Source organism: Carlito syrichta, unplaced genomic scaffold (assembly GCF_000164805.1).
Source record: "Carlito syrichta isolate Samal-C Ts95f unplaced genomic scaffold, Tarsius_syrichta-2.0.1 Scaffold309854, whole genome shotgun sequence".
Taxonomy (NCBI): domain Eukaryota; kingdom Metazoa; phylum Chordata; class Mammalia; order Primates; family Tarsiidae; genus Carlito; species Carlito syrichta.
Window position 1 is genome coordinate 650,972 of NW_007253950.1, and position 11,464 is coordinate 662,435.

General features: G+C 50.3%; 1 protein-coding gene across 1 annotated transcript in view; it reads left to right on the forward strand.

The window, feature by feature from the left end:
- The window catches only part of CNGB1 (cyclic nucleotide gated channel beta 1), an 82,741-nt gene that overhangs the window by 46,251 nt on the left and 25,026 nt on the right, over window positions 1-11,464 (forward strand). The window contains exons 21-27 of the mRNA XM_008068043.1: window positions 1,489-1,646; window positions 3,072-3,227; window positions 5,261-5,469; window positions 6,506-6,556; window positions 6,976-7,062; window positions 9,970-10,034; window positions 10,577-10,699. Of these exons, the coding sequence (XP_008066234.1) occupies window positions 1,489-1,646; window positions 3,072-3,227; window positions 5,261-5,469; window positions 6,506-6,556; window positions 6,976-7,062; window positions 9,970-10,034; window positions 10,577-10,699 (849 nt within the window). The remainder of the gene's footprint in view (window positions 1-1,488; window positions 1,647-3,071; window positions 3,228-5,260; window positions 5,470-6,505; window positions 6,557-6,975; window positions 7,063-9,969; window positions 10,035-10,576; window positions 10,700-11,464) is intronic.

The window sequence follows — 11,464 nt, forward strand, 5'->3', positions numbered from 1 at the left end:
AAAATTAACCCTGAAAACTCTTAAGGTCAACTTGGAGACCATGTATCAGCTATGTAGACTAAACTGCTGTAACATATAGAACCCAAAGGTTCAGTGGCTTAAGGAACAAGATGTCTCATATGTTACGGTCATCTCACTAGTTGCATGTTTTATTAGTTGCAGAAGGCCCTGCTCCATAAAATCATGGAGGGGCCCAGCTGACAGCAGCTCAACCACCTTCTCTGTGTGGCTTCCAAGAGCCCACTGGTAACCCCTAGAAAGTGAGAGCTCCAGGCCTTTCTTCAGCAAGGAGGCCCAAGATTGTGTGCATCATGTCAGCTCACATTCCAGTGGTGAGAGCTCACCCACCCACGCCTGGGGAGTATAGTCCCTGTCTGTGTGACTCTATCCCAGTGATTACTCACCAGTGGCAGGAACGGATGTGGGGGAGCACCTCGTGTCTCTGCCATAAGTGTGTTCTGTTCCATCTCTCTAGAAGACCCCACACTGCTTGTCTCCATCCCAGCTTCCTCAGTTGAACACAAGAAGAGTAGTTGACTGGAGTTTCTGTGCCTTGATACATGAAAAAAAAATTAATACTCAGCTCAGTGAGATGATCACAATGAGGCCACTCAGAGGAGAGCAGATGCACACAGGCTGTCTCACCTCACCCAGGACACTCAGGAATGAGGCAGGCGCTCATTCATTCTCTGTCTTTCTTTTGCTGCCAGTGCATAAACTTTAATTCCTGTAAGTTAAAGGGCTATATAATATATCTGCACTGCTTTTTTCACTAGCTATTTCCTAAGGCTAAAAAAGTAGCCCTTGCTAGGTGCGGTGGCTCATGTCTGTAATCCCAACACATTGGGAGGCAGAGACAAGAGGATTGCCTAAGCCCATGGGTTCGAGACCAGCCTGGGAAACATGGCAAGACCTCGTCTCTACAATAAATTTTTTTAAAAAAATAGCCAGGCGTGGTGGTGCATGCCTGTGGTTCCAGTTACTTGGAAGGCTGAGACAGAAGGATCACCTGAGCCCAGCAAGTTGAGGCTGCAGTGGCTGCCGTGGTTGACAGAGTGAGACCCCGACTCAAAAAAAAAGTAACTCTGTTCCCCTCTCTGTTCTTCCCTGGTCACGTATCTCATATGAACCCCAAACTGGAACTAACGGCCCTATATTGCTGAACTCTAAACTGAGTTCCAAGAGAAGAGTTTCCCCTAAATTACAAGTGAAATCAAAGTTTTTTCAGAACTGCCCATGTGATCAGTGCCTGCATGGTACATTTCCTAAAAGCTGGGCCGGAGCACTGGGGAATTCTCACGAACTGAATTTCCTCTGGAGGCATATTACAGTGGGCCTGTGGTTTCTGATGTCAGAAGGAGACAGGGACAGGACTTACCTCCTTCAGGCTCTGCCAGAAGATGGGACACAGACGCGGCCTGGCTCTGGCCTGGGGGCACAAGGATGTCTTCCCACTCAGCTCACTCAACTTGGGTGGTGTTCCCACAGTGACCAGGACCGTGCGACCTCCGCAGCTAGCATGAACAGCACCCTCATCAATGACCGGCTCCAGGAGCTGGTGAAGCTCTTCAAGGAGCGGACAGAGAAGGTGAAAGAGAAACTCATCGACCCTGATGTCACCTCCGACGAGGATAGCCCCATGCCCTGTGAGTCTGGAGTTGAAGGTGGCCAGTGATGGGGTGGGGCCCCAAGTTCCCTGTCAACTCATGGTGAGAGTGGCCCAGGGAAATAGCTAAAGTGCACGAGAGAAGCCCAGATTCCCCCTCTCTAGGTATGGGGCCCCATATGTAGTGGTTTAGATACATACCCCAAAATGGGAAGAAAATTGAAGTTCTGACCAACAGTCCAGTCGTCCTTGGCTCCCTCTCTCACAGGGCAAGCACTTCCATGGATCCTTCTGCCCCTTTCACACTGGTAGGTGGGTGGTGCCGCCCCAAAATGTATCTCGTGTTCTTACACTTAAATGGCATCCACAAGAACTAGACAGTCTTATTTTTCGAGGCCTCAGTGCCTTGGAAGTTCTCATGGTGCTATCTGACAGTTTCTTTTGAGATATCAAGAGGAAATCAGAAACATGCTTCCTTGTCAGGAAGATGTTTTCAGGTCTTCCCAGATGAAGGCTATGTCTTGGAATTCATCGTACCCAAAATGGACCCAGCAGAGTCTAACTTCCCAATCCTAAAACTAGAAACATAGCCATATTGAACCTAAAGGAGCCAATCCCTAGGTCACCAAAAGCATCATCACTGATGCACAGGGAGGCTGTGCACGTTCTCCCTCATCTCTCAAAAGAGGTTTTTAGAGATGAAGGAGAACCGGGGACAGTGGCTCACGCCTGCCGTCCCAACACTTTGGGAAGCTGAGGTGAGAGGATTACCTGAGCCCAGGGGTTCAAGACCAACCTGGGCTACTTGATGAGACCCCATCTCTACACAGATCCAAAAATTAACCAGGTGTGGTGGTGTGCACCTGTGGTCCAGCCACTTGGAAAGCCGAGGCAGAAGGATCACCTGAGCCCAGCAGGTCCAGGCTACCGTGGCCATGCGCATGCCGCTGCACTCCAGCTTGGGTGACGGAGTGAGACTCCTACTTAAAGAGAGAGAGAGAGAGAGAAAGGAGCTGAGACGCCCCCTCAAAAGCTTGGAGCAACATTTCCCTGACATTGCTGGGCCCTTCAGCATTCTGAATGATGGGATGTGGGAGCACTAGGCACAAAATGCCCCCAACCCATGAGACAGAACCGAGAGGATCCAAACACAGACACACAGGCAGACACCAAAATATCAACATGTCCAGAAACAACTCATTTTGGGCAGCTTCTGAGAGGCAGTTCCAGATCGGTAGCTGGTAGAAGTTTCTGGGTGGGCACCCAGGTAGCTGTTGAAGAAGGAGCTATGGGGTTCGCTCCAGGACAGCACCTTGGTGTCTGCCCACAGAGCTTGCAGCAGGTTGTGTGATGGTGCCGGATCCCCTCACCTCTGGTTCCAGGGTCCGCAGTGGGGACCCTTCTCTCTGCATCTTCCACCTGGGCCTCAGGGTTGGGTCAGATGGTCACCCATGTTGTCCCACAGCCCCTGCCAAGAAAGCCCCAGAACCAGCTCCGGAACCAAAGCCTGCCGAAGCAGGGCCGACGGATGAGGAGCACTATTGTGACATGCTCTGCTGCAAGTTCAAGCGCCGCCCCTGGAAGATGTACCAGTTTCCACAGAGCATTGATCCACTGACCAGTGAGTCCTGGGTGGGCACGGTGTTCCTGCTGTGTAGCCCAAGATGGGGTGGGGAAGATGAGAGAGGCAGGGTGATAGGTCACGGACAACCTGGGTTCATGACCTTTTATACTTTTCTTTTCTTTTCTTTCTTTTTTTTTGAGTTGGAGTCTCACTCTGTTGCCTAGGCTGGAGTGCAGTAACACACTCACAGCCACCACAGCCTTGACCTGCTGGGCTCAGGTGATCCTTCCACCTCAGCCTTCCAAGTAGCTGGAATTACAGGCATGTGCCACCATGCAAGGCTAATTTTTTTGGTTTAATGTAGAGATGAGGTCTCGTTAAGTTGCCCAGGCTTGTCTCGAATCCATGGGCTCAGGCAACCCTCTCACCTTGGCCTCTCAAAGTGCTGGGATTATAGGTGTGAGCCACCACACCCGATCCATTTAAAGTTTTCAAAATGATGGCACACTTCCTCATTTGACTCTTAAAACAAACCAACAAACAACCATGGAAGTCCCTGGAATAGGAGCATGAGATTACACTCATCTTACACGTGAGGAAATTAAGGCACAGAGAAGCTAACCAGGCCAAAGATGCAACTAGCTACAGCAGACCCAGGACTCCTGACTCCTGGCCAAGGTTTCTTTTTACTCTGGCCACACTGGCTCTTCCTAGAACTCCTGCTCTGAGCAGAAAATGGCAGAAGTCCTCCCAACTTCTGGAGTGAATTCCTTTCAACCCGCACCATGTTCCTCAGAAGTAACGCCATTTCTTATGTGCACAACATTTTACATTTTACAAGGGACCTCCCTGGCTCTCTCATCTTACCTTGTCCTGTGACTTCTCTAAGGGACTTTCCCAAGGTTACACAGAAAGTTATTTGGAGACCAGGATTCCAACCCTGGTGTTCACTGGGCTTCTAAAATAACCAGATGATCTACAGCATTTGTGCATCCTTCCTTCCCTTGCTCCCTCCCTCCACCCCACCCCCCTGCATTATTAACTCTTGTATATTTACTAAGGCTATAATACACTTGGGGAAAATTTCAAGAAGAATTAAAGCATGTGAGTTTTCTAGTTAGCTGTCTATTATTTAATAATACCACTGATCCCCTCCTCAGAGTACTTTGATTTTTTTTTTTTTTTTTTGAGATGGGGTTTTGCTCTGTCACCCAGGCTGGAATGCAGTGGCATGACCACAGCTCACTGTAACCTCTTGGACTCAAGCAATCACCCAGCTGATTTTTTTTTTTAAGAGACAAGGTCTTTCTATGTTGCCCAGGCTGGACTCAGATTCCTAGGCTCAAGCAATTCCCCTGTCTCATCCTCCAAAGATCTGGGATTATAGATGTGAGCCATAGCACCTGGAAGAGCTCTCTGATTTATTAAGGCCTAGCAATGGTTTGTTTTTATTTTTTTATTTTTTTGCAGAATTTTTTAAAAAGTAGAGACAAGGCATCACCTAGGCTGGTCTTGAGTTCTGGCCTCAAGTGATCCTCCCACTTCAGCCTCCCAAAGTACTGGGATTACAAGTGTGAGCCACCACGCCTGGCCTTATTTGTTTTGTTTTGTTTTGTTTGTTTGTTTGGAGTCAGAGTCTCATTCTGTCACCCAGGATGGAGTGCAGTGGCATGCTCATGGCCACTGTAGCCTCAGCCTGCTGTGCTCGCTCAGGTGATCCTTCTGCCTTAGCCTTCCAAGTAGCTGGAACTACAGATGAGCACCACCACACTTGACTAATTTTTTTTTGTTTGTTTATTGTAGAGATGAGGTCTCACCAAGTTGCCTAGGCTGGTCTCAAACTCCTGGACTCAGGCAATCCTCTTGTCTCTGCCTCCCAAAGTGCTGGGATTACAGGTGTGAGCCACCATGTCTGGCCCTCATTTGTTTTTAAAGATAGTTTTACACACAGAGAGAAGTTACAAAAGTGCCATATGTAATCATTTAAGACAAGTGCAGACATATGGAAAGAAGAAAGCCCCAGCTGGTCCCACCAGCAAAGAGCCTTGCTTGGTTGCCATTCTAGCACCTTCCCTGTCCCTTTCATGCAGACCTGATGTATGTCCTGTGGCTGTTCTTTGTGGTCATGGCCTGGAACTGGAACTGCTGGCTGATCCCCGTGCGCTGGGCCTTCCCCTACCAGACGCCAAGCAATATCCATCTCTGGCTGCTGACAGATTACCTGTGTGATCTCATCTACTTCCTGGACATCACTGTGTTCCAGATGCGCCTGCAGTTCGTCAGAGGCGGGGACATCATTGTGAGTCTCAGGCAGGAGGAGGGGTGTCCAGCATCAGACCCCTCAGCCAGCGCCTTCAGGGCACTGAACCCTCATGCTGTCACAAGCAACAAAACAAATGACCGGAGAGTTCTCAGGAGCTGCTGCCTGTGCTCGGTTGGTAGCATGGCTGCTTGCTTTGCCCAACTGTGATATGTTTAAATTATACACATCAAATGTTATTCATAGGTGAAATGGTTCCTGGGCCACTTGAGGGAATTAAGGGTGGGGAAGTGGCCCAGAGAATGGCCTTCAGTACAAGTGCACCTAGCTTGAATTCCAGCATCACCACAGCAAGCTGAGCCTCAGTTTCTCCACCTGTAGAATGAGGATAGTAATAATTCTCTTCTCATGGCTTTGCCGTGAGGATGGCTGGAATGATGTCTGCAGAGTGCTCGGCACGGGTAACTGTTGACAAGTGACGTTTCCTAGCAAGCATGTCCTGCAAAGAACACACTGGCATTCTCCTGCATGGACTAGCTTGCGATCCCATGCTCTGGGGTCCAGCTCCCACTTACCAGGGAGCTGAGGCCCTAACTGTGCTGTATCAGGAGGAGGAGACACGGTCTCCATCTCCTCGTGCCGGTCACTTCCCAAAACTCCACATTGACAGCACCTGCTCCATGCTGTGCAGACAAGTTGAGGTTTTGTCTCTGAAACCATATAGAAGAAAGAAATTCCTTGGCCAACCTCATTTCTGGCCTGATCAGAGTAGTTGCCAGCTCCTTCATAAAGTCACAAATAGTCCAGGTAAGACCAGTGGGCAGAGAGAAAGAAGTTAACATCCTCCATTTCCACCAAAAAATCAGAATCTAGCTGGGTGGTCCTTGACAAGTGCCTGCTCCCTGGAGCCTCCATCTCTCCAACCATAAAGCTCCAGGCTCTGACCAAAACCCAGCCTATCCGGGGGCCTGCTACACTCATGAAAACGGGTTTTGGGGAAAATCCACCATTGCCCCCCTAGGGTCCAAGGTTAAGCTCTAAGGTCCTTTCACTGTCATGGCTCCCTTTCTTCCAGACGGACAAAAAGGACATGCGAATTAACTACATGAAATCTCCGCGCTTTAAGGTGTGTGCCAGGAGTCTCGGAAGTGGTGTCTCAGAGGATCCTGGGTGCTTGGGGACTCGTGTGACGCGGTTCCTGCCACACGGGGGGATGCTGGTCTCGCCTCCCACGGAAGTGTCCTCCAGACCACAAGCCCCAGGAGACCAGCGCGGGCTGGGTGGCACTCAGAGGTCGCCTTTGGCTGGCTGTGTCTGCCGCTTGGCTGAGCCGCGGGCATGGCGGCCGCTGTCCATGGTGATGAAGCGGCCGTAGGGCCTAGCCACCCGGGCTTTGAAGCCACGCGGGCTTGTTGCCCTCTGGTTGTTGGTCCTCCCGGGGCCATTCTGATTTCATCTCTCCACTGAAGCTAGAGACCCGCCACCCTCCCCCGCAACCCCGGGGTCCTCTGGTTTATACACTACAGCGTCCCTTTCGGGTTTCAGATGGACCTGCTTAGCCTCCTACCCCTGGATTTTCTCTACTTGAAAGTTGGCGTGAACCCCCTCCTTCGCCTGCCCCGCTGTTTGAAGGTAGGACTGATGGGCCCTCCCCGCCCCAGGCCTTCAGCCTGTCCATGCTCTGTACCTGCACTGGCACCTTAAGGTTTGCCTCCAGAACCACGGGGCGGTTGGGGGGGCATCCTCGTGGTTGGCCCAAAGGAAGATGCATTTATTCTTCGTGTGTCATAGTAGAAAGTTTATCTCAATCACTAGTACCTTTGGCATGGTGTGTTAGGCAGTGTCATTACCATCATTTTAACAAATAAAGGGACTAGGGCACAGGGAGGTTAAGTAATTTGCCCAAGGTCGCACAGCGAGGAAGAAGTGGAGTCTGGACTTGAACATAGGGAGTCTGTCTCTGCTGTTCATGCTTTCAGTAGCTAGAAAGACTCTTTTTTTTTTTTTTTTGAGTTGTAGTCTCACTCTGTAGCCCAGGCTGGAGTGCAATGGCATGCTCACAGCCACCGCAGCCTCGACTTGCTGGACTCAATTGGTCCTTTCACCTCAACCTTCCAAGTAACTGGAAGGCACATGCCACCATGCCCAGCTAATATTTTTTAAAATTTATTGCAGAGATGAGGTCTCACCAAGTTGCCCAGGCTAGTCTCGAACCCGTGGACTCGGACAATCCTCTCACTTCGGCCTCCCAAGTGCTGAGATTATAGGCGTGAGCCACTGTGCCCAGCCAGCTATAGAGACTTTTAAGAGAGGAGCTTCTGCTTCATGATGGTTTCTGTCTAAAAAATGGGGTTCTTGGCACTTGGAGAGTCTGAGTGGCTTGCTCAAGGTTGCAGGAATGAGGACGTGCCTGGGGTGGCTTTGAGTGCACAACCTGGCGTCCCTGCATCACTGGCTGGGCTCATTGTCATTCCAGCTCTTTACTAGGCAGAGCCAATGTCCCAGGGATGGTCTGGCTGGCCCAGCGAGAACTGGAGACCTGAACACTGTCCTGCCATGTGACCAGGGTGGACGGCCACTCAGAGCAGGCAGGATCCCTGGAATGGATTTTGCTGGCCAACCAGTCAGGCTCATCTCTCTCCTGACATGATGTCTGGTGCCTTTTCCCAGAAATGGTAATGAGAGAATTTACCAAAAAAAGGCAAGTGCAATCACATTAATAACAATGGAGACACAAGACAGACACAACAAGGAGGCATGCAAGCACCCTGCTGAAAAGGAAGGTACGCCTGCTGGAATTGAGCTCAGGAGCTGCCACCGAGCTTCCTGGCTGCCAAGAGGAAAGAGGAAACTGAAAGTGGCTTCATTCTTATTGGACACATGCCAGCCTCCTGGAGGCTGCAGAGGCTGCTTTAGAGCCAAGCATCTGGGTGAGGAAAGTTATGCCTCCAGCTGAATTTAACCAGAAAGTGGCGGTGAGATCCATATTGTGGTCCATATGGTGTCTCCGGGGAGAATGCATAATTCACGGATCTGACCTGTAGCATGTATCAGAGTACAGAAGTCTTCACGTGAGGCATCTAGGCCCATGGTCCTTCTGCATTCAATTTAACTCTGGATGGAAATTCAAATGGACACCTGGGGGATGACTGGCATCTCCCTTAGGGAATCATCATACATACTTTTTTTTTCTTTTCTTTTCTTTTTTTTTTGAGTCAGAGTCTCACTCTGTTGCCCAGGCTGGAGTGCAGTGGCATGCTCATGGCCACTCCAGCATCAATCTGCTGGGCTCAGGTGATCCTTCCACCTCAGCCTTCCAAGTAGCCGAAACTACAGGTGCATGCTACCACGCCTGGCTAATTTTTTTTTTTGATATATTGTAGAGATGAGGTCTCACCAAGTTGCCCAGGCTGGTTTCGAACCCCCGAGCTCAGGCAATTCTCTCGCCTCAGCCTCCCAAAGTGCTGGGATTACGAGCTTGAGCCACCATGCCTGGCCCCATACTGTTTTTTTCCAAATATCAAAAAATAAAAAGATCTAGCAGTGCACAGTGGCTCACACCTGTAATCCCAGCACTTTGGGAGGCCGAGGCAAGAGAATTTCTTTCTTGAGCCCAGGAGTTTGAGACAAGTCTGGGCAACATAGTGAGACCTCATCTCTACAAAAAAAATTTTTTTAACTTTAAATAAAAATTAAAAGATCTAAGTTCGAGAGCCTGGGAAACATAGTGAGAAAAATTTTTTTAAATTAGCTGGGCATGGTGGTACACACCTTTAGTCCTTAGCTACTTGGGAGGCTGAGGTGGAAGGATTGCCTGAGCTGAGGGTGAGGGCAATGACCTGTGATTGTGCCACTACCCCTCAGCCTAAGTGACAGAGAGAAACCCTGACTCAAAAACAAATAAATAATAAGATACTGAGGTGGTGCAGTGCAATGAGAAGAGCTTGCAGCTTGGGGTCTGATCTGGGTTTGAGTGCTGACTATCATGTGCCTGCTGTGTACGGTGGACAAACTACTGACCTTCCCTGAGTGCCAATTCTCTCTCTGTCCAAAAGCAGAAGGGCAGTACATACCCCATCTGTAAATAAGGAGTAAGGCAATATATATCAAGATATATGCCAGTCATATAATAGGTTCTCAATAAAAAAGGGTAGCTGTTATTATACTTTTATTATTATAAACCAGCCTTTGAAGGATGGAAGGAAGGGACATTTGGGATGCTGTTTACATTGTTTTCTTTATAGGTAAACATTCAAAACAGCATTCTTGACTTGGGATACATGCACCCTAAAAGTTTCATAATAGGATTCAGAAGGTCCAGAAGCCCGTGAAATGTGTGAATCGTGAGAACATAATGAGATGTTCCCAAGGGGACATGGGCCCTGACTTTCCCCTAAACGGAGTTTCTAGCCCCCACCCCTCAAGGAGCTGAGGGCCTCTCATTACGAATGCTCACTGTCCAGCCCCCTCCTCAGCCCTGGTACCCGTGGGTGTGAGGGCAGCATGGCCCCTGCCTCTGATGCCTTGCTCTTCCTCCAGTACATGGCCTTCTTCGAGTTCAACAACCGCCTGGAATCCGTCCTCAGCAAGGCCTACATTTACAGGTGAGACATACACACATGTGCACTACCATACCTGGCCTTTTTTTTTTGTAGAGACAAGGTCTTACTATGTTGCCCAGACTGGTCTTGAACTCCTGGGCTCAAGCAATCCTCCCATCTCGGCCTCCCAAAGTGCTGAGATTACAGGCATGAGCCACCATGGCCAGCCCTCATCTCCACTTCTTTGCATACACCGGTCCCCGCCCTGTTCCTCCTTACAGATATGTTTTCCCTCTGGCCCCTTCACTCCCACGGAACTCATCTGCACAGGGGCCAATTCCCGTCCCAAGTCTTGGCAGCATTCTGCTCGTGAGCCACCAGTCCTAGCTGGCGCAGGCTCACCAAAGTATCTGATCAGGCCAGCCCAGCACTGGCTGGCTCCCGCTGGCCTGGTGTCCACCCCTCCAGGCTGCTGGGCAGGGAGAGACTCTGAGGTGGGCATCGGGGGAGGTGAAGATTGCTCGTTCCCTGCAGTCCTGACCCCAGGCAGGATGTCACGGCTGCTGTCTCTGTCGCTGTGTTCATGCGTCTTGCTTCTTCTGCAGGGTCATCAGGACCACGGCCTATCTTCTCTACAGCTTGCATTTGAATTCCTGTCTCTATTACTGGGCGTCGGACTACGAGGGCATTGGCGCCACTCACTGGGTTTACGATGGCGTGGGAAACAGGTAAGCCACATCTTCCTTTTGGGGCCACGTCTAGGCCACATTCCTGTTCTCTATCATTCACAGCACAGACTTCTGGGAAGAGTCTCATGGGTGCCATGTTGCCAAGGTCACTTTACTCCTAAGAAGTCATGGAGGCAAACTCTCCATGTCTTCCCTAGACCTAAGTTTCCTGGGCACCTACCACACGCCAGGCAGGAGGGTACAGATGTGAACAAGACCTACTAGAAAGATCCTTTCAACGTTCCAAAGCCCAACAGGGCTGGCAAATCCACTGTACATGTGTGTCCACGCCCACATCCCATGGGCACGGCCAGGTGGGAGTGAGGCTGAGAATATTCTCAGGATAGCCCCCCAAGCCTCGCTGTCTTCGAGGGGCTGGCAAACAAGGTGACACCCCCTGGCAATCCAGAGACATGCCAGGATGATGATGATGAGGAGAGGATGCCAGCAAGGCTTGTGGGACATGCATCATGTCCCCATCCTATGGGGAGCGCTTTCCATGCTAACTCCCAACAGCCACGTCCAACAGGTGCCATCATCATCTCATCTCACAGGTAGGGTCGCAGATGGGAACTCCCAAGGCCACACAGGTCATAAGTTAAGAGCTGGGAGATGAACCCAGGTGGCATGGCCACAGAAGCCCAACTGTCATGCCATCTGGGCAAAAGTACCAGCCTGTGCCCGGAGAGGGTAGGGGGAGGTGGGCATGAGTGTGTCCATTCCACCGAAAGTCGTCAAAGTTAAGTTTGATCTAGGCCTTGATGG